This window comes from Periophthalmus magnuspinnatus, chromosome 5, assembly GCF_009829125.3.
Source record: "Periophthalmus magnuspinnatus isolate fPerMag1 chromosome 5, fPerMag1.2.pri, whole genome shotgun sequence".
Classification (NCBI taxonomy): domain Eukaryota; kingdom Metazoa; phylum Chordata; class Actinopteri; order Gobiiformes; family Gobiidae; genus Periophthalmus; species Periophthalmus magnuspinnatus.
Genome location: NC_047130.1, coordinates 28,449,668 through 28,473,232, shown reverse-complemented (window position 1 = coordinate 28,473,232; position 23,565 = coordinate 28,449,668). Strand labels below are relative to the sequence as shown.

At 40.0% G+C, this 23,565-nt stretch overlaps 1 protein-coding gene across 7 annotated transcripts in view; it reads right to left on the bottom strand.

Moving 5' to 3' along the window:
* The window catches only part of foxp1b (forkhead box P1b), a 158,804-nt gene that overhangs the window by 57,780 nt on the left and 77,459 nt on the right, over positions 1-23,565 (bottom strand). For all 7 annotated transcript variants that reach the window (XM_055222178.1, XM_055222175.1, XM_055222174.1 and 4 more), the window contains one exon: positions 6,238-6,348. In XM_055222178.1, coding sequence (XP_055078153.1) covers positions 6,238-6,348 — 111 coding nt within the window. The remainder of the gene's footprint in view (positions 1-6,237; positions 6,349-23,565) is intronic.

Sequence of the window (23,565 nt, the reverse complement as noted above, 5' to 3'; positions counted from 1 at the left end):
GTTTTTTATTATAAAAATAGCAATAATTATACTTTGAAGTTGTGCTCTCTGATCCAAAAAACTGTTTGCAAAGGTCAAGAAGTTATAATAAATGCAACCTGGCAAAAATATCACACAATTTAAGCTTGAATTATAATGCGGATCATATAGTTAATAATCAAATATTTAAAAAAAACAGGTTTATGTCGCCTTCAACCTAATAAAAACTTACACCCACACCGCCATATTGCAAAGGTTGAAAATAATTAGAAAAAAAAGCTTAAACAGTATTAATGGTTTGTAATATTTGGACTAGTAATGAAATACTTTTGCTTCTGGCACGGAATATCCTTCAGAATGAGCCCAGATAAAACAGACAAAGCCAAAGTTGTTCCAGTTGTTAGTGAAATAACTTTACGATAAGTCAATTGTTTCATTATGTCGCATGATTAGTGTATTTGGCAGGTTGTATCACTTCTTCAACGCAAACGTATCAACAAACCAATCAAATAAAAGCATGGGGGTTATTTTCTCCGCACTGTGCCACGCAAGTCCAAGCGAATCGCGAATCTAAACAGACGAGGGATTGCGACACTTTGAAAGGGCACATGTGTGAGCGTACGACGGGACCGTAGCTGCGAGGGGGAAACATCAGACAACAAATGAAATCGCAACACAAAACAAGGATAATTCAAGCGACATTCCGACTTGGATGGAGCTCCTACCACAGCCCCGCTCGCTCTCTCTCTCCCACACCTTCCCCCCCCGCCCCCAGTGCCTGCCTGACCGCATGGAACAGCGACAGATGACTTCATTCTGACAGGATTATCCCAAACCTGGTTCTAATCTATACAGTACACATAATACATTTTTACATTATGACAAGGAAAACAGGCAGCCAAGGAGACAGGCCCGGTCCAGAGGCTGTTGTGTTGATCATTCCTGACGCCTTGTATCACCTCAAAGCAAAGCGGGCGGCAAATCCACATTTCATTACAGCATCACCTTCGGACTTACACGCGCTCGCAGCGATCACACACAAGTTAGCGCCAGAGACACTTCTGGAGAGTGACAGAGGAGGGAGAAAGGAAGTACAACATCCGCGAGGTAGAAAGTAAAACAAACCCGTTCCCCGCGTTTCTGTGTGTTTTCTCGGAACGTTTTGTGTAAGCTACAAAATTTAATCAATCATGTTTTAGAGAGGAAACAAAGTGGTGTAGAGGTTGATAAAATAAAATAAAAAAGACCTGCTGTTAACATTTAAGAATAATTATACTAATGAAAAGCACCTTTGCATAGATGGTAGAAGAACACGTAGGACGAGCGGGCGATGTGGTTTTCTGCACATCTGCACTAAATTGTCTCCATTTTTGCGGCGAACAACCTGTAGAGGTTTTACCGTTAATAGACTGGTTAATCTTGGCATGCTTAAGGAGCTGTTAAGTGAATCAATTAGGAACTGGCATCGCTTTGATTTGGTTGGAGTGTTTTGGGAAGCTGCCACCTCTTTCTCTCCCTCTCCCCCTCTCTCTTTTCATATTAACTCTTTTTTCCCCTCCCTCTTGCTCTTGTCAGTATCTCTTTCCATTGTGAAATACGTTTAATATATTCAGACTGTACAGCAAATAAAAAGACGGCACTGTCCAGATGTCCCTTTGCGCGACAAGAGTGCTTATCTCTGAGCTGCTAAAGGGGGCATGAATCCAGGGTTTGGCTCACTGCTGGGGTTTTACCTCTATACCCTGCTCTTGTGTCCGCCTGAAAAACGCTGTCTCAGTCGGGCTCTGCAGGTTTGGCCCCGCTCCAGACGATGAGCTTCGGCCTACTGCTCTAATGACTCACAGACTGGTTCACTGTGGTGTACATGTGTCGGGACAATGCAGCGGGATCACGAGTGCAAAATAAATAAATAAATAAATAAAAACAAGGGTTGAAGTAATTAGAAACGCTCAAGTAAAAGTAACTGAGTTTTTTTTTTGCATAACTTGACTTTTTTGACTTTTTTAAACCTGCACTTTTCCTTGTAATTGAGTCAAATTCTAGCATTTAATTGTACTTCATTACATTTTAAATCATAAAAGTTACTGTGTGTTGTATACGTCCCCAAATCCGATGCGTGACTGTCTGTCTCTGCTTCCTTCTGCTCTTTCAAAACAACTAAATTCACGTCTACACAGTATAATTCATCACGTTTTGCATTAAAAACTGATCGAAAACGCTTCTAAACTTGCATTAAAAAGCAGCTTGTACACTGCGTCATGTATTTTTTACTTAAGTACACATTTTCAATACTCTGAACCACCACTGAACTACAGAAAAAAAGGTGAAAAGAAGAGGAAAAAGAGCGCTTCCCTGCGTTTGTCCTGTCAGGCTCAGACGTGGCCCCTGGATTGTGTCACCTCACGCTTCCCCTCAGCAGACCACAAATGAAGGATGGGAACGGCAAACGCAGGGAGGAGGGTCGCTCGAAAGGCAAAAGTGCTTTCATCCTGTAAACTGAAAAGACATTATCTTCTGACCTGGAGATGGCCTTTGTTGAGCGAATACAATATGGTGTGAAAAGAGAAGGAGGGAAGGAGAGAGTGGAGGAAAACAAACGTGCAAACTGTAGAGGCTGTAAATAAAACGGAAGAGATAAACAACGGCTGATGTGCTATGAAATGACTGCGACTAGGAAAGGACTATTGGGTTATTTGTTCGTATGGCCTTGACCTTTGACCTGAGTTACATACATCATTTACTCAGATGAAAGGGGTTTCTAAAGTGATTATTTTTATTATAACTTTTGTATAGAACCAGTGGCTTAAATCACTGTATTTATATTTTACCAAATGGACTTCACAGATGCTTTACAGGACTATGAACAAAATTTGGTGTTTCCCAGTACAGATTTACATACTATTGTCCAATAATGAGTGCACATTAGCATGCTAGTTGTTGTTCTTAGGTTTACCATCACAACAAAACTCTGCGTTTGTCTCAAAAGTTGTGCAAAACGCTTATAAACTCATTGCAGTGAATAATTAGAACCACTGCAAACCATTTAAACCATCTTTCTCTGTTTTTTGTTTGTAAAACCGTAAAAATCAGGTATTATTATTTAAAAACACTTGTTGTCTAGACTGAAAACTATTTTAAAACTCATCATCCTGTACGTATTACCTCCCTCACTGTGCATCTCTCTTCTTTACTTGACATCCACTTTCTAACAGAAGCCGAAACGCCGCGGATAAAAGCAACGTGCCATCCAGTGCGGGGCGAACCAGCTGGCTGTGGGCCATACCTCGCACTGTCGCTGTGGCATGAATAATGGAGACCAATCTAGACACAACATTGAAGAAGGGAGCAAAACAAAAGTGAAGGCACAGACACCATGTTGACACGACATGTTAACCCAGCTGAACGCCACATAATCCCCTGTAGGAGGGAGAGCGCGGCGTCTTTTAACCAGCCGGGCTCCTCCAGAACTCCACCGCGAGCCCGCCTCATTTGCCCCTCCCCCTGCCTCTCCGCTACTGCTGGACTATCAGCAAGGGTCCACCAGTGTTGTTCCTAATTACCTATTTCTCCACTCCTGATCCTGCGGCTGGCATAATTAGTTACCTGGGGCTGCAATCCAATTTGAAGTGATGACAAGAAAGTGATCCATGAAAAAGTAATAAGTTAAATCCAATTTCAGCTTTCCTCTAATTAAATGCACATGGAACTAATGAGACAAACCCGAGCATTTCACTGATAATGGTAATTAGCGGGGTGGATGCCGCCGACTCTTGTGCCACTGTTGGTGCCGAGCAAGCAAGGTAAAAGCAGCATGGATTCTTTTAATTACACGTGTCACTGTGTCAATGTAATTTACTGGCTTTTTGACCAGTCAAGTATGTTTAGCTGCTAGCAAGCTTGTGTGGCAGACGTTTGCATGTCCACTTAGATTAGCGGGCTGCTATGTTTTGGTATATCTCCAATACACAGCTTATGCATCGTGAGAAGTGGGAGGGTGTCGTTGCAAAGGGCAAAGGGGGGATATGGTCGACGTTAGATATAAAACCAAAGAGACATTTAATACTGATCAAGAACTGTACATTTTTTTCCTACTTCTGTATTCACTGTTTTTCACGTGTTTCCACTATAACATGCTTCATTATTTTTGACTTGAATCGGCGTGGAAATGAAAAGTGCCTCACATCTCCAAATGAGTCAAAGTCTCTCCTTGTGCCTAATGGGAGCGCGCAGATGAATGCTGGCTAGCGGGCAGATCAGGTGCTTTTATGAGGTGTCGGCTTACTACACAGCCACAGTGTAATTGTGAGATCATGTCTTTTGATGACCCAGTCGGGCTCAACAGAGAATCATTACCCAGGCAAGTGATGGAGATGGGGCACGTTCTGAGGTAAGGGGCTCCTCAAAGCAGCTCAACTGATGTGAGTGGAAAAGCAACCGTCGCTCAGATCCGAAAGTGTTGTTCGTGCGACAAGATTTATCATTTGTGGAGTGTTTGTAAATGGAGAGTGCAACAACTACATGTTAGCATTGTTTTTTTAATAAAAGTTTAAGACACAGTGCAATAGAATTTACTGAACCAATTGTAGCACACTTCATGAATAAATTACACATTTCCAAACCCATGAATTTCCAGATTATTCATCTATTGCTTAAAATATACATGAAATATTTTGGTTAAGCGAGAAGTACACTGTATATTCATTCAATCTTTTCATCTTTATTTTGCTGAATATTTTCTGTCAAATGCCTAAAGCATCTAGCTGTAAAATCAAGGCTCACCATTGCAAACAATTGTATACCAAACCACACAGTGATGTTTATGCATGAACTGGCTGTGTTAAATTAGCAGAATATGTAATACTGACATAAACAAACACTTGTCCAGACCTGTGGCTGCGTTGTAATGGCACTTTGAAACCAGTAAAATGAAACATTCAACATTAGAGGACAGGCAATTTCTGGTGTTAGTTAGCTGCTCCAGCACCATCTCCTCACACGAGCTGGGCAGGAGAGAGGAGGGGCAGAGCAAGAGCCCGCTCCTCTTTTCAATAGCTGAGTGACAGCTTGGCCAAGCTCTCTGTATACATTAATAAATTAGAATTTTAATTTTGTCTTTGTCTGCAGGAGATGGTCTCACACTTCACTATGTACCAACAACTGGCAGTGCGCTGGAATCTGCCGTAGTGGTCCCCTCTGTTGACCTCTGCAGCACAATTCCCTGCCAGGCTGGGGAAACTGTTTAGTTTGATCCTTTCAACTTATTTGAATCCTGACAAATATGCACACAACTGAAAGGTCATCACAGTCATATTTCATCCTCTGGAGCTATTCCGAAGACATCTGCACAACAAAGAGGCGTTTTCACAACCTGACATTAGACCTAGCCGCTACAATAGCTCATTAAAACGAGACCCCAATGGGATAGTAGGGGTATTAAATATTATACATACATACATACATACAGAACAGGGCCTTCGTATTAATTACCAAATATGCCCTGAAGTCGTTTGCAATTTCACACTGACACAAACAACCGCTTCTTGTTCAAACAAAGATGTACATCTCTGAGGCGGCTGATACGCCTGAACTCAAATTAACGTAAATATTGTATCAGATAAGCCAGTGCTTTACATATTAAAGGCCAACCACAAAAAATCCAAACCCTTTTTAGTCCAGTTTCCTCAGTGTGTCGCAGAAACACCAAAAGCTGCTTACGTCTAACTCCACCCACACATCCACCTGGAGATGTGGCCTTCTGAGGGTTGCTCCATAACGCCTCTTACAGCTGGGGATGGGGATAATAAGGAAGTAACGCCTGTGTAAACTTATAATCCTGCTTTGAACTGCAGAGTATTCTCCAAAAAAAGAGAGATACCACCAAATAAAAATGAAAACGGGATTGTTCAGTGTCTTTAAAATATTTCCATGACTGCATACCTTGTTCTGTAAGATAAAAAAACTGCGCATTGACTAAAATAATATAAGATGCAGCGGTTATAAAAGGTTTTTAAAGCACCATATGCTAAAAAAAACAAAAAACAACAACGCACAAACACCAGCTCAGCGGCTCTATACATTGAACTATAGAAGAGTTCAAAGAATGCAGCAAATTCACTTCCTGTTTTCAACTTGCTGCTTCGGAAAGGGGAGAGTTTGTGCTCACTTGATTTTTTTTTTTATACACAACAACCACAGAGCGACTACAGTATGTGATGAGAGCGCAGTCATAAACAAAATGCAGATGTACACGTGACGCACCTGTATGTTGGGCTGAGCGTCGTTGGTCTTGGGGGATTTACGGCCTGTGTTTGGTTGAGACTGAGGCTGTTGTTGCTGCTGGAGGAGGATCTGTCGAGCCACCTGAAGGGCCTGAAAGCAGAAAGATTTACGTGTTATAACTTATGCACATGGTTATACATGCACGAACGGTGGATTTTTGTTTCATTATTTTATTTTAATATGTTATATGTGTGTAAAATTTGATAACCTTTTCAAAAAGTTCACATTTCTTAGACTTGTGGCTCAATAAAATAACCTGTTGAGGAAAAACTCTTAACATATAAATACGGGGAACATGGAAACTGCTACTGATAACGTTTTACAAATTTTGATGCATTTCCTCATTATTTTTTACAACTTTTCAAGATATTGCTTACATGCAGAGATTCCAAGAAAATACAGATATCGCAACAACCGACAGTTCTCCATTTCACAGATTTTTTTTTTTAAGATAATTTGCTCAGCTGCACGAGGCTTGGGAACTATTTTGACGCAGTTAGACAAGTAAATAAAGCCATGTATATTTTTTTCTTTTTAATTTAGTCAAGTTATAGTGCCAAAAATGTATTAAAATGTCTCAAAAATGTTGTAAATGTGACGAAACAAAGCTCAAATATTGCATTGTTTTCTCATAATGTGCAACCCTAATCAAAGCTTTAGTTCTGTTTTTTTTACAAACAGAAATCAAAAACTCACTGACTCATTTAAAATCTATATCTTCACACGTAATTGCAAAAGATCATTAAGCAATCACAACTTTTAATCCTCCTTTAGTTCGCCTCCTCGCAGAAGAACACGGTTGCTTCAGAGCCACGTGTTAAGACACAGCCTTCACAGTGGAAAATAAAATACAGTGCAGTCACATGTTTATTGCTCCAGCTACTCCCTTTTCCCTTACGATAAATAATCAAACATGCCATCCAGAGCAAACAAAAGTGGAGAGAGCTTGCGGTCTCAAAAAAAAAAAACTCTTAGCGATACAAAGAAAGTGATGGGTTCCCACACCTTCGACCAGTAAACCATCTGGGTAAATAACTGGCCTCATTCTTTCCCCTTTCCTCAGACGATAGCTCCCACAATTAAACAAACAGTGCGGGGGCCGTGCAGCTCATCTCACATAAGGACAATATATACGTCAAGGAGAGCGTAGAGTTTAACAATAAATGGAATGTGCTACGTGGAGACAGAGGACGGTAAGCGAAACCTGTGTGAAATGGACAGCGACCGACTATACGAAAGAAACCACCAGTCAGAACAAACAGGATGCAGCACGTAACAATGCAACTGTTTATATATTGTTGTTTGTGTAGCTGCTTTTTTATGTGGCACTTGGTTACTATGCAGAGAAGCTGATGTGAAGGTGCGTTTGTGTTGTTTTGCTCTTGCTCTACAGTAGCTCTTGTGTTCAGAAAATACACAACAAGAAGAAATTTAGCAGGTTTTCTTACACAAAAACTATAATATATATCATTTTTGTGTAAATATGTTGACTACCACCTAAAAAAACGACTTTCTGAGTACCAAAAGCTCTAAATCTGGTCTATAACAAACCGAAATCAGGGCGAAACAAGGTCTAAAATGAAGCTATGGATAACAACGGATAAGATAATGTTTAACCCAAAGGAAGAAACTTAATAGATTTGTCTCTAAATAAAACAAATGCTCAAACTGCCCACGTACGACCAGAGGAAATCCACGCACCGCAGTTTGACAAACGCTGTTCGCACGTGTTGTAATTGAGAATACAGTAAATTCAAGTACTGTAAACTGTAACTTTAAAAAGGCGATTTGTCGAAAATACTGAAAAACGTAGAAAATTTTTGAAGAAGGGATCAATGCGTTTTGTGTTTTTTCAGGATATATTATCAGAGGAGAGCAGACTTTGTTATTCTGAATGTCTAATTGTCTTCTCTTTGAAATTTGTAGAGGGGAACCCCAGAGACGATGTGTCAACTCAGACAGAAAGTGAATAAATTGTAAGATACCATGTGAACACGAACCATTCCCACATGAAAAGGCAATATTACCAAAATTGTCTCTCCCTGCTCATCACGATGACACACATGTAAATAAAATATGAACAAAAACACAACATTTTGCATATAAAAATAGATTCTGACTCAAAGGATTACAACAAAATGCAAATATGTACCTTGGAACACCTACGGTATACGACAAGCTTTTCCATTTTAGCATTCTTGGGTAAATGTAAGTGATGCAATACAATGAGCTGATGAAATTCATGACTCTTGGGGTGTGGTGTTACAGGAACACACAAGAATAAACAAAGATGTGCATTAGATTTTTCTCTGGAGCCGGTGACACACGCTGTGAAATGTATGCGTCAGGGTTCAGAGTCCCGGACATTGAGTCAACAGGATATGAGAAAAAAAAACAAAAAAACAAACTAATTCCTCACTCCTGAAAAGTGACATTTGCTGCACAATGGAACTTTTGGTTTGGCACTTGCTTGTCTCCCTGGAGATCTCATTGGACGAAATCATCACAGTATAGCATTAAAGTCAAAGAAAACGTAACATCTGTGTGAAGAAGTTGCGTGTAGAACCTTTAAAATCTTCCTGGACTGTAACTTCTAAGTCTGTGGAGTTGAATTACTCTCGCTTTTGAATCGTTTCCTCAGGATGCTCTCAGATAGCAACTACTAACCTCCTGCGCTAACAAATTAAACTGAGTGTTGAAATATTATACTGGCTCTAAGGAACTTTTGTTTGGCAGACAGAACATGGTGGACATTGTATCATGCATACTTGTACTGCACAAAGAGCCAGATAAAGTGCTATCTGAAAACAATCTTACTACTACGAGAATGAAAACAGGACCAATAATGCCAGGGACATAAACACAAACATAGGTGGTATTTCAGGGAGAACTGCTGCAAGCTGTTAGTACATTAAACACATGTGAAAGAAGCAGAGTGCCAGTGCAGTGTATCTGGAGCTGTGGAATGTTGCTGTTGTGTTTATACATGGCATGCCACGGACAGGCTTAATGCTAGGCTAAAATAACCCATAGTGTGCTGTCACTGCATGTTTACACAAAACCCACTCCTGTGTTTCAGAGCCCACCCTCCTCCTCCTCTGGAATTTATCTCCTTTTGATCTCTAATTCAAAGGTGCAGGACACATGGCAGGCATGCAAATAGCAAAGCAGCTTGTGATCATCTAATGTGATACAGACTCAAGTCATCCTGAGTGAGCGGTGTTTGTGACCGGACAGAAACAAAACAAAAAAGACTGTTATCTAACTTTTACATGCGGATGAAAAGCAATTACTATAAAAAAAAAACTAGGGCGGAGTGAATAAAAACAATACTTTTTTTACCCTCGTGTTGATTTATCTCAATTTCCAATTCAATTTTAATTTGTCTCTTTAAAAACAAATCAAAATTGCTTCAATATTCATTTCCAAATAACACAAAATTGTCAAAATTCTTCCTCGAAAGACTGAACTCTGCTCCAAACCACATGTTTTTCCTGACAGAGGATTAGCTGTAGACCTCCAAAACAAAACAACTCAAACATACCATTGATGATTAGAAATGACAAAACACCATACTGTGCCAACTTTATTTATAAAGCACTTTAAAAATCTTGATTTCAATTAAAAGTTGATTATCTGCACAGCCCTGTAATAAAATATTATGCATATGTTTATGAATTGAATTAGATTACAGACAGTCCTTTACAAACAACTACAGAGCTCTTTGCCAGGCTCGTTGTTGCAGTCTGTTACTGTGTGCAGCTGCTCTTGTAAACAAGGCTGACGGCAATCTGGGGGGACCATATAAGTAGCTGAGTGAGTAATAATTGAACTGATGAATTATTAATTATTCATTTAAATGCAGCGGAGCAGGCCTTTGTAATGCACTGTGCGTTGATAAAGAGAGTGACTTGTGTAATTACGTCATGCAGCGCGGCGCGACACAACAATAGTCCTGTTACGGGCATCTACTGAAGCTTGTTTCACAGGGAGAAACAAGATAAACGCTTACATGCACCAGACGCTCATCGAGTTGTGTTCTGTAAAAGAGCCTCCAGGTGTTACTGATTAGAAAACACCCTCCAGCCCATGACAAGGCTTTATCAGCTCAAACCAATGCACAATTTGGTATCCTTGTCATTTGCAATCGTCTTTTATTTTCCCTATTTAAAGCATGTTCAAAGTTCACAGTCTCTTCCCTCTGTGAACATAACTTCCTCAATAAACAAGCGGCCTGCTATCTGCATCTCCTTTCACACCATATTAGTGAATGGAGGCAGGAGCGTCTCTTATGTCCCCGGGCTATCACACTGTGATAAGAGAACTGCTAAGCACTGGATGTCTTTATGTGCAGTCGGCACATGTGGATTATTTACAGGCTTTGGGGTTTCCTGCTGCTAAAGCCAGCTCAGAGTGTCTTCCAAATCCCAGCTCAAAGCAGCGCCACAGTCAGGTCGGCGCTCAGCAGAATCTGTCACTGCTCCTTCTCCTCTGAGAGAACATCACATGTGTCTTTTTCACACAACTTACACTTCCTACGTCTGATCACAAGGGTTAATAATAATTCATCAGCTGGAAATAGACTTGCACAAACATATTCGACTATATGTGTTAATCAAAACAGATCATACAGTCCCTGCTTTCCACAAACAGAACAGCAAAAGAATGAAATGTTGTGTTGGAAGGATGTGGTGTAACTTTGGTAGAAGTAACCGTTTGGGTGTTTCCATGGGGACCCAGACCTGGGAGAGCCATGGAGTGTTGTTTGTTCAGGCCTATCAACACAGAGGCCTGTGCACTGCTCCAAGCGTCTGGCTACCTCTCCACAGCTGGGGAAGACCTTGAACGTGAAATGGTTTCAAGCAGATTGCTCCTAATTGCTGGAAGATGTGCGAGCAGGTGTAACCGGATCCCTGCGGCCACTCGGAGAGTCGGAGGCGGAAGGAGGTCTGTGGGTTTGTGTGTAAGTGTGCGCGGCATATTTACTCAGCAGCCATCTTTATTAGGCAGCAGACACAGGGAGCAACAACACCTCTAATAGGTTAGCTCTTAATGCAGTCCCACTCAGACGACACGGGCCCTCTGGCTTTAGCCTCGGCCTCAGCGGGCAGCCGCGCTCATGGCCTAAATGTCAAGGTTATCTGCTTGACTTTGTGACTGATGGCACGCCTCAACCTTCCTGACATTTATCACCACTGCTGTTCTTTTTGCTCGCACAAGGTCCTTTGCTCTTTGGTGGGAACAATACGCTTGAGTTTAACCAGCTTTCAAGCATTTATAATATAAGACAGCAACAAATTATGATGAAAATAACTGAATTTATAAAATACTAGGAATGGGAAGAGGTATAAGCCCAATACAAGGAATGTCAAAACTCTTCTTCACAGATGAGAAGTATCATGCTGCTGGTTGGTGAATCCCGTCAAGACCTTTGTAAGAAAATCTCTCAGAAGATTTGGGAAGCATCATATTCGTGAACATTCTAGGCTTAGTGTCTTTTTAACCTTTGAAAAAGTACTCTGTAAAAAGTTGAAAGAATCACAAAAGATCTAACATGAGCCAATAACTGCTTTATATTTGTTTAAAAGAGGACAGAGAATGCAAACTGACAGATAGTGGCCTCCAATAGAAGCTCTCATAGCAGTGATCTACATACATAAATTACACTGGCAGATTGTCTACATGATAGCATATACTGTTCAAGGGCTGTCGACTATGCAAACACATAATAATGGGATTTGAATACTTGCCATTTTAATTGAAATGCATATCATTTTACATATTTTGATGAAGGCTGATTTTTAAACATAAGCTTCCAGAATCATGTCTATTTATATTAATTGCGTTTTTGTTCCCCTTGCGTCAGTGGTATTATCTGCAATGCAAAGTAGAAGTCTGCGATCCCTGTAAGTATATAATTAATGCCATTTCCAAAAAGCCACTCCATATGGAAAACAGGCCGTGACGCTCAAACCTTGCACATTTCAGGTCCTCACCACAACACACTCATGTCTGTGTTTAGATTTTCAAACTAATTCATGTAGAATACATAAATAAATCAATGTTTTATACGTACTTCCAGCCATTAGATTCCCCCCCTTCGCTGTACTTTTCAGCTAATCCATTAATATTTATGACAACACTAAACACTTCAAATGTCCACATTAAAACTATGGTAAAAAAGTAACACAACTCAAAGTAATGTTGTTATCTAACTTTAAGAAATAGATTCAGCTTCATATATTTAAGCACAGGCTTTTATGTTTTGAATGATGATGAATTGTTGACAATTAAATTAGTGACTTACAGACGTTGGACTGAATGTGCTAAAATCTAAAATAGCAAAGTGTCAAACAAATGACTTTGCCTTTCCCCGGCAGTGATCTAGTCGAGTGGTTGTCCAGGGAAACCTCCCTCTCTTCCTCTTTGGCCATAACAGGTAATGCAGCACTGATGGATGCCTTAAATGTGTAGAAGAAAAACAAGACCAAAGTTATTAAGTGTGAGTGGAGATAGAAGAGAGGAGGCCAAGCAAACGAGTGCAGACAGATGGAAAGAATGAGCAGACAAAGAGAGAGGAGAGTAAACCTGACCAAGTGTGCCGTTGGGGCTCTCCGAGCCTGGTACAGAGGCACCCCCCTCCCCTCTCCACGGCCCCATCAGAGGTCAGCTCAGCTATGCGGGCCTGACAGCTTCCGTTTGCTGTGTGCTGTGCGTTTGTTTGGATTCCCTGCCATTGCTTAGCTAGCAGCTTAACAACAGATGGCTAAAGAAGGCCTTTATTCACACTGGTTCAGAACACAAAATCTCAGAACACAAGGGATGTACACAGCAGCAAACAGAGAGCCGGCACACATGCAAATGACATGGGCGCTCAGAGTTGCACATGCAGCAAGTGGCAGCAGAGCAAATTGGTTTTAGCTAACAGCAAACATTTAATATCTTGCTTTAAAATGCATGCAAACACACTAAGTGTGTTTACACGCACAGTCGAGGAGGCCATTTAATTTGACTGCAATCTTCGTCACAGCTCCAGACAGGAATAGATTTATAGGCCAAGGAGAGTTTGTTTAGCTGGCAAAGCCCCCATTTAAGAAAAGGACTTGGGCTTTTTGGGGTTTATTTACTGTCACAACCCATCACCCACTTAAGTTTAGAGTGAATTTGTAACTTTGTTTGACACAACCGCACACCTGCCCTCAAACAAGGAGGGTGTTGATTCTACACTGCCCATGATGGACCTCATCTAAGGCACACATGTGCTGACACGACCGAACTCTGGCACATTTGTTTGCACTACTTCGAATTTTACTCTGCAAAGCACATTATGTTGAAAAAACATGATACAGAATTTGAAACATTAGATTTCCAACAGCATCAGTCAGCCTAAAACATTTGTGCATTTCCAAATCTTATTTTACGCTGGCTAACACAATAAATCCTATTTTCTTGTAAACTGACTGGAGATGCATGAGGAAACACGAGCAACAGCAAATCGGCTGCATACACAGATGTCTTATTATGCCCAACAACTTCCTGAGATGATTCAATAAGCACGGCATTCCCAGCTCAGGCATTTCCGCCCCCTGCCATTATAAAATGAAGACGGTGTTTATTACAGCTTTAGTGTGGTGTAAACTCATAAACAGCCTCCCAGACTACAAGAGGAGCTGTCAGCTAAATATTGTCTCTCTCACAAGCCGCTCTTCCACCTCAATTACGCCTTTCAACTTCGCCGGCTCAGTATGATAAAGTGGCCGTAAAAATCATTCACATTAATACACCATTGTGCATCTGCTGCTAAAGGTAATTAAAGAAGTAAATGACTCATAAGAATAGACATATTAGGCGCAAAATGAAAAGGCAACTGGGCTGTCTGCTGAAAATATGTACCATTAAGATACTGCATTTTCATACCGGGGGTAATCAGCTTCACTAGCCTGATGCTGATTTTATTCACTCCGCCGGAAAGTCTATCAGCGCACCGCCGCATGTTACTGTCCCCCGTGTGGACGCCGCATTGCTTGGGAATAGCGGCACTTAAAAAAGGGGAGGTCACACAAGCAAAGCTGAGCAGTCAACTCTCGGGCATCATTTAGATGTCCGCCAGATGGAAGAAGCAGCCAGTGAGTACAAAGAAATAAAGAAATACCCAGCGTAAATGGTGTGGGAACAATGCAGTGGGCAGATCGGTGCAGCCCCTCTCCTCCTGACCTTAGCTTTTTGAGAGTATGATGCCTCAGGATGCCCACCGCTGAATACAACCATAATATCTGTCAGGTTGATAAAGTGGTAGGAGAGGCATGCCGACTGCGCTGGGTGCTTAAATGGACTGTTAGAAGCCACGCGCTCCTCCAGATTGCATCTTTGTTGGAAGTGTTGCATCACTTGGTAGCAGCGGAGTGTTGTGCTTGGGAAAATGGGCGCTTCCAAAAACCCAGCTTGAGACCTAGAATACTGTGAGCGGGTTTTATCAAGTGCGAATGATATTGTTTAGAATGGGAAGAGCTATCCGGCCGGGTCTCATAGACAGAGGACTCAACATTATTGATACGCGCGAGACTTGGGATAGGACCAGTAAAACCTTTAAATCCTATTTAGTTGTGGTGAATATAGATGAATATAGACTTTAAACAACTATAGAAAAGTGAAAAGGCGTAGTTCAGGGCGATAAGAGTGGAAAAGAATGACATGTATTTGTTCTGATAATCATTTTTTGGCATTGGGTCCCGTGTATAAATAATGCAAGGGCTCAAGTTTAGTATTTAAGAGGGAAATGTGACTTTTCTGTGTCATTACAATATAAAATGTAGAATGGCAGGAGAATTAGGATAGGTTTGTTCACTAATTTAAACCTGAGAATCATGTTTGGTTGTTCTTTTTGCACATATCTTTTATAAATAAACTATATATGTATGAATTCATTTGTCCATCTATGTTGCTTTTTAACTGGATCAACAAATTAGCAGCAGGTTCTTTGATTGCTGACAGTTTTCACATTTTTACTGTATTTTTCACAGTATTTTCCAGTCTATAAGTCACACTTTTTCATAGTTTTCATAGAGAGATGTGATTTATATGTGAAATATGTTTTTTTTTTGCTTTTTTTTTGGCTGGAGCGACTTATACTCCGGAAAATATGGTAGTTTATCTTTAAGGATGCAGTTTTTCCGGAGGAGGGTTCACCTTGTTTCTATGGAGATGCTATTGTGTGGCTTGAAATCTCAAATAACAGTGAATTACGGGTCAAATCTGTGGAGAGGCGATCCCACTCACAGTAAGCAGGCATGTTTTTTAAGTCTTTTTGAGCAATAAAAACAGCTGTAATTGAATAAATACAAGTTTACTGTTTATCAGACTGAGAAATATTCCAGGAAAAGCATCTTTATGAGACAAACAGGTGGCGAACTCTACATCAAAAATGTTACACAGTGCATCTTTCAGTAATTCTCAGTTGCATCTGGGCTTCAAGCGAAAAAAAACCCCAAAACATTATAGTATTGAAAAAAGCATTATTTGTGGCTACATAAAAGAATATAATCGTACAGTGTGTAGAAACGTGCACAAACAGACTGGAGCTGAAAGAGTTATCATGAAGTCATGGAGCTGGAGGGCCCAAACTGATGGTCTGTTGTGAGCTAACCCCTGTCCAGCCTCCACACCACGGGGCGTTATTTAACTCAGCGCTGATGCAAAACCAACTCAGCGAGATGAATAATCCCAGTAATAATGAGGAAAGCAGACAACAAGCGTGACACCGCCTGCAGCTACCGAGACTGTTGGTCAAGAGGAGATGGATAAGTAATGACATCTGCCCAAAGAGCACATGAGAAGCTTTGTAGATCAAGCATCTTGTTGATTTTATTAAAGAAACAGCAGGAATATTTGGTTATTTGGAGCTTTTGTTTTATGTAGTTCGCATTAACCCTTAGCACTCGGTCGTAACATTCCTTGCAAGCTTACTGAATTGTAAAATCTATAAACTACAAGCATTAAAATAAATACTGCTTCACTTTTTTTCCAATAGCATTTTGTATACGATTTGGTTCAGGAAGCAAACTCTACAAAAATGACCTGTTGGCAGTTAGAATTAGTAGGGCTGGACAAGCTGTAATTGATTTGAAATTGCAATTGAAACGGTTGCAAATCACAGCGCTCGTAAGTACATTTATTGCCCTCTGCAGAGAACTAAACATCTTATAATTCAGTTGGGTCTCAGTGTGTATAAAACATGCCTATATTTGTGCATTTTGTCTATATTTTATTGGCATATAGGTCATTACCGCCCTAAAACAATATCAGGGTTAAACCAGCCTTAGAATTGACTCTTCACTAAGGCAGTTGGAGGTTTACAACTGTGCATCATTGTACTGCCTCCGCTGCCTTGAACTGTCCTGACCTCGGCCCTAACACATGATGATCTGTCCACGGAGAATTCCCAGTGTGAATGTGTGCAGCGAGAGTTCCTCTGAAGGAGAGGATTTTCTATAAATCACTGGCCGCTCCAATTGGCCATGGATTGAGTTGCAGCAGGGAGAGAGACAGCTCCCTGGGAATAGCAGTGTCTCTGTTGAAGTCATTCCAAGATGGGTAATATGATCCTATGCCGCCAGGAATAAAGAAAGGAATGAGAAAAAGAAAGAGAAAAAAATCTGATTGTTCCGACCATAAAGAGGTATAATATCCAGCAGGGTCTAGACACAGCCCCTGTCACACCGGACTGTAAAGTATTCCACGAGTCTTTCCAGGACGGAGATGATGACACAGTGTAGTCTCTGTTTTGACAAGTTAGAGCGATTATTGTTTTAATGTCAAAGTCGTTTGGTAGTTAACAACATTATCAAGATTATTGAGACGATGTTTGTACTGTGAGATAAAGAATGTTTTAGATTTTATTTTATAAATAAGGTTAAAGAAGTAGTAGAAGAAGAAGAAGAAGAATACTATGTACAATAATCCTGTACAAGAACAACAAGAAAAAGAAGAGAAAGAACAAGAACAAGGACAAGAACAAGAAGGACAAGAAGAACAAGAAAAAGAAGAATACTATGTACAGTAATCCTGTACACTACAATGAAGAAGAAGAAGAACAAGAAGAACAAGAAAAAAAAGAACAAGAACAAGGACAAGAACAAGAAGGACGACAAGAAGAACAAGAAAAAGAAGAAGAATACTATGTACAGTAATCCTGTACACTACAATGAAGAAGAACAAGAAGAAAAAGAAGAACAAGAAGGACAAGAAGAAGAACAAGAAAAAGAAGAATACTATGTACAGTAATCCTGTACACTACAATGAAGAAGAACAAGAAGAACAAGGAGAAAAAGAAGAACAAGAAGGACAAGAAGAAGAACAAGAAAAAGAAGAATACTATGTACAGTAATCCTGTACACTACAATGAAGAAGAACAAGAAGAACAAGGAGAAAAAGAAGAACAAGAAGGACAAGAAGAACAAGAAAAAGAAGAAGAATACTATGTACAGTAATCCTGTACACTACAATGAAGAAGAACAAGAAGAACAAGGAGAAAAAGAAGAACAAGAAGGACAAGAAGAAGAACAAGAAAAAGAAGAAGAATACTATGTACAGTAATCCTGTACACTACAATGAAGAAGAACAAGAACAAGAAGAAAAAGAAGAAGAGAAAGAACAAGAAGAAGGACAAGAACAAGAAGGACAAGAAGAACAAGAACAAGAAAAAGAAGAAGAAGAGGAGGAGGAAGAGGGAGAATACTGTGTACAATGATGCACCTGTACACTACAATGAAGAAGAAGAACAAGAAGAAGAAGAGGAGGAAGAGGAATAGGGAGAATACTGTGTAAAATAATGCACCTGTACACTAAAATGAAGAAGAAAAGATGACGAAAAAGAAGACAAAGAAGAAGGAGAAGAATACTGTGTGTATAATAATGCACCTGTACACTACAATGAAGAAGAAGAAAAAGAAAAAAGAGAAGAAAAAGAAAAAGAAAGAAAAGAAGAACAAGAAGAGAAGAAGAATATTATGTACAATAATGCACCTGTACTCTATAATGCACTTTATTTATACTGCTACACAGCTGTTGAGTGTGATGTCACTTCCGGGTCCCAGTCAGGAAGTGACATCATCACTTAACGACTTATATCTTCACTTCTTCTTTGCTGGACTTTTAATTACATGTGCCTCATGATGACAGAGGCAGATTATTAACTTTACTAGGGGTAAGATTTAAAAATTTTCAACTCATTTTTACTCCTTTTTGAACATACTGAACTTACCGACTGTGTTCCTCAGTTATTGTTCTTTCTGTTTGTGCATTTATATGTTCAAAATAAAAAGTTATCAAACAAACAACACAACTTCTATACTTTATACTATCAAATCAACAAATACACATATAAACAGAGCTCACTGCATATTTATTAATGTTAATGTGTATATAAATCACCAGTCTGAAAATATTAACACAAATACACAGAGTAGAATAAACTAAAGATAGAACAAAATCCCCAAAGTATATGAACATATTTTTTTCCAACCTCAGCACAATTGCACAAATTTTGTGTAGCATAAAAGCAGTTTCCAGTTAGGATCATTTGCATTGAAATACCCACAATATGTCACCAGCCTTCTATTACACACACGGGAATTATTTCACACAATAACCCAATGAACTGCCAAATAAGGCTCATTTTTCAACAATGGCCTCTTTTGGGGTGAGGCTGAGGCAGACATTCATTTTTACAGTGAACTGTGAAAGGTTATACAAACTAAAGTTGCCTCCATTTTATAGATCTAACAAAGAAAATGTTTAAGGTAGTTTTTATGTATCAAACCGAAACTCTTAAAACGAAAAAGGTAAGAAAATGTGTAAACTATATAACGCAATAACATGTGACTTCAAAACTTGCAAATGGAAATACTTAATTCGTAAAGAAATGGAAACTATCAACAAACTTTCAATTTCAAAATTCATTCAACAGGTTTTGAAACTTCCTTTTAAAAACATTTTTTACTAACCATTTACTCACACCTTTCACACAAAACACTCACTAACCTAATTATCTTAAGTATTAAATCATCTATGTTTACTACTTACTGTACATTGAATATTGCTACATAAAAGTAAAATGTTTGGTAAGAAAACAGTTGCAATCTCCCACACTCACTTAATATGTGTCATTATTACCTTTGATGATTATATAAGAAATAATCATCTTATAAGACTCACAGACTCAGACGAGAATAGTCTAAAAAGTAAAGTGCGTGTGACAGAAGTGGCCCAAACAACAAGCACTGCAGGAACCAAGGGCACGCGGGCTATAGAGCTGCTGGGAGGGGGGAGGGGACAGGGGGGAATGACAGACTGCTGTTCAACTCCATTAGCCGCTATGTGAGAGGGGTGCATCTAGCAGCACACGACCTGTGAAGAATCTTAGATCTCGCTCTATCTCAGAATGGGGATTGCCGCATTAATTCTAGGAAACTGTAATCTCTCAAGCAAATCAAATTACTCTCATTAAGCGCAAGAAGAAAACTGCCTCTGTAATAAGTATGTATAAAAAGTATTTATTACCAATAATCACCCCTTTAATATGAGCTAGCTTACAATGGCTTTTATTTTTGCTGATTAGGTTTAAAAATGGCGAAACAAGGAAGGGCACACACGGCGTGGATGGCGCACAAATACACAGGCGCGGGTACACAGCTCATGGAGTTTATGAGAGCGCTTGATACAGTGATTAAAGGGGAAGGGCTGAGGGATACTGTGCTCGGGGGCCTTGGAGAGGACGTGCCTCACCTAGTCATAAAAACACACCTCTGTCTTTAAGCCAGCACCAAAATGGCTCTCAGTGGGTTCACTCGGAGGTGAATCACTAAAGAATTTACATGCAAAGTAGAACGTGTCATCACCCAGACACTGGCACATGTACAGTAGTGCTGCGTTGGAAGTTGGCTCACACTCAAAGTCCAGTTGGTGAGGCTGACCCGGGACATGCACTATTAAAACAACTCTATTTTTGACACACACACACCAAGGCGGTTCAACTTTTTCCACATCTATGTTTATTGCATATGAGTCACAATGCAGAAACTTTCAGCTCAAGAAACAAGGACTAGTTGTTGCGTTTCATTTTTTACGACAAAAAGTTATGTTTAAGTTTACCGAAGCAGTTGAAAATGATTTATTGCCATTGTTAGTGAGCAAAATTCACAAAGAGCGATATGGAGTAACATAATGCAAACTATAATATCTGTAAAATAAGGTATATTGTATGAAGTAGGCGGGAAGTAATTTATTCATACACACGCCCACAAATACACGCAAAGTTTCTATCAATGAGCATAACTGCATTATTGTACGCAAACTGATGACTCTTGAAAAAGGTGAAGTCTTTGCTCTGCTGCCAGGAAGTGACATCATTCCAGATGTGGAACTGCTCTGCTGGTAAACGAAATACACACATAGTATCACACGCTTCCAGTATTTGATTCTTTATTTACACCAATTAATTACATCTGAAAAGCACAAAGACACCCACCACCAAAAACACATGGCGACAGGGGAGGAAACAAAGATGATTTCTGTCGACAAAATCAATTAGGATTAGGGATCAGTAGGTCATTCATTTGCCACTTCAGCATAATTACCTGTTTTCCTTCCCCTCATTTACTTCTTTATTCATCCGGGACACTATCGTCGCGCCAAACCCAAAAGAATACACTTTTTGTGATTATTCAAATTAAACAACCATCCCTGGGAGACAATGCGGCAAGGCTAATGTGGTCTAAAAACAAACTTCCCTGGAGCGAAATGAGGCTATTCTATTAGCGATCAGCCTACATAAAGATCCTTTTCAATTTGACTCGTCTCATCAGTAAATAAATAAAAAACTTGAAAACGCGTAGCGATTCAAAGGAGCCGTATGAATTATGGTTCTGTCATATGACCTCAATCAGGTAGGAGCATTTGGCAAGAGAACAGGTTAGAACAGCAACGTTACCCCGTGGCTACAAATTACTGCTGGTTCTAGGGCTGTCGATCAAAGAGGAGCATCCACTTAAAATGATTCATTGGAGGGGATGGGAAGAGGAGGGACCACTACTTACTGTACGTGTTCTTTTCGAAACTTAGCTGGAAGTTGTGAGCACTTTCAAAAAACGTGTGTGGTTTTTGAGGAGGTGTGTAACAGACAGAAGAATTTATCAGCTGTAACACATAAAAGCGAGACTGGTTAGCATGTCTGCGCTATATCCCATTAACACTTTGTAAACAACCACCCATAAAGATAATTATTTTGATTGCTAGACTCTTGCAAGGTTTTCCTTCCTTTTGCTCTCCTCGACATCTGTTTAAAATATGGGGCAACTTGGAGTCCTGGCAGCTGCAAAGGTGGTTAAAAAAGAACTACACACACACATGCATGTATAAATATATAGCCGTGGTGGGTAACTTATTTTCCCTTCCTTCAAAGATTTTTCTTTTTTTATGCTCCGGTGGTGGTGAGTTGGCGGAAAGGCGAAAGGCTTCCCACATCGCACCTGCCGGGAAGTGATCTGCTTCTCTCCAACCGTGCACAAAAACCACTGGGATAGGCCAGGACATGCAGTTTGCAATAAGAGTGTCATAATAGAAAGCAGAGGCTCAGTACGCTAAACATATAAACGTGTGTAATGCTACCATGAGACGTTCAAATGTTTTAAAAGATACATATCATAAAGGGTAAAGAGTAAAGAATGCATTAGGATTCACTTAGGTAGGAAGGTGGAAGTGTGTGGATTAGAAGTTTGTGCAATAAAGAACTGCGTATTGAAGTATCGCTATCAGATCTCAAAGTCCTGCAAACAAAAATATCCTGTGCAGTTCAGGCATTCGTTTAGAGTTTCACATTTCAGCGACTCATCAAGTGTTAATGTTCCTGATTGCATTTAGTTTTAGGCATTGTAAGTACATTTTACTTCAGTCTAAACCACATATGTCAAACTTAAGGCCCGCGAGCCAAATGTGGCCCTCCACATCATTTTATGTGGCCCTCGACAGGGTAAATTAAAAGGTATGATGATCTTAAAATCTCAATTTATCAGGAGATATGCAGTTACATCTAGGCAAACGTATATGCAATATTTGTAACTTGAATAAGTAATAAATACAGAAACAAGTTATAAAATTTGTTAGATTTATTTTACATCTGGCCCTTTGAGAGCGGCCATTTTGCTGATGTGGCCCTTGGTGAAAATGTGTTTGATTGACGCTCCTGGTCTAAACACTTTTGGTCATGATTCAGGTGCGGTAGTTGTTGTGTATCTCCTTGTTGTGCTGCAAATGACTGAATAAACTACTATTACTACAACTAAACGACTACTGCTCCTACTAAATGTGCACTGTAAACAGAATCCTGATCGAAATCGCAATAAATATTTAGCTAAACTCCTTGTCCGTGTACCCCTATGTACTAGTTTAGTTGTGGCGCAGACAGAGAGCAGACACATGATGGAGTACAGGAGATTGCGATAATTGCCAGAGATGGGGCTTGCGCCGAGTCCCCTGTCCTCTCACCGTCAAATCCCAGTGGCCCCGTTTTCAATTTAACACAAGGCTTGACCAAATTCACTCAGAGCTGGACAAAGGCACATCTCTGACACTTTCACATTACAGCCATTGCACTGGTCTGATTACACCTCTCCTCTCCTGCCTGTCCCCCCACTGTACGGTAACAAGAGAGGGGTGTCCATATCCTGTCTCTGTCCTTCCATTCCAAATCAACCACAAATAACTCACAGCTTTCTGCCGCCTATCTTGATTTCACTACGCCAGATAAGGGCACCATTTATTGTTTTCATTGATCTTGAGTGCTAAGACCGAGAGCAGCGCATTACTCCCAGATCGAGATAAATACACCACAAATGGCTAATTCAATCCGTCTTCCGTGCTGGTTGATGTTTTGAAGAGAGGGTGAGTATCAAAAGATTGCATGGTGAAACTGGAGTCTGCCTCTCTGATACCGACAAGAGACCTCATCAAATTGAGGAGGAAAAAGCCGAGTGTAACTGGAGTCGCGGATCCCTTCGGAGGAACACTAAAGCGATACATTACCAGAGTCTTAAATATGAAATATGATGGGAATCCTTAGAGATGATGTGACAATGGCAGGTTTGACATGGTGGACTTACTCTCAGTGTTTATTGTATGAATACAGGTATTACTCAAAATAGAACAGGGTGAGGCACTTTTTCATTATTATTTTGAGTAACATTTTGTTTTTAAGCTGGAACATTGCAATAGTCAACAGCCCCAAAAATATCTATATAGTTAGTACAGTATGTA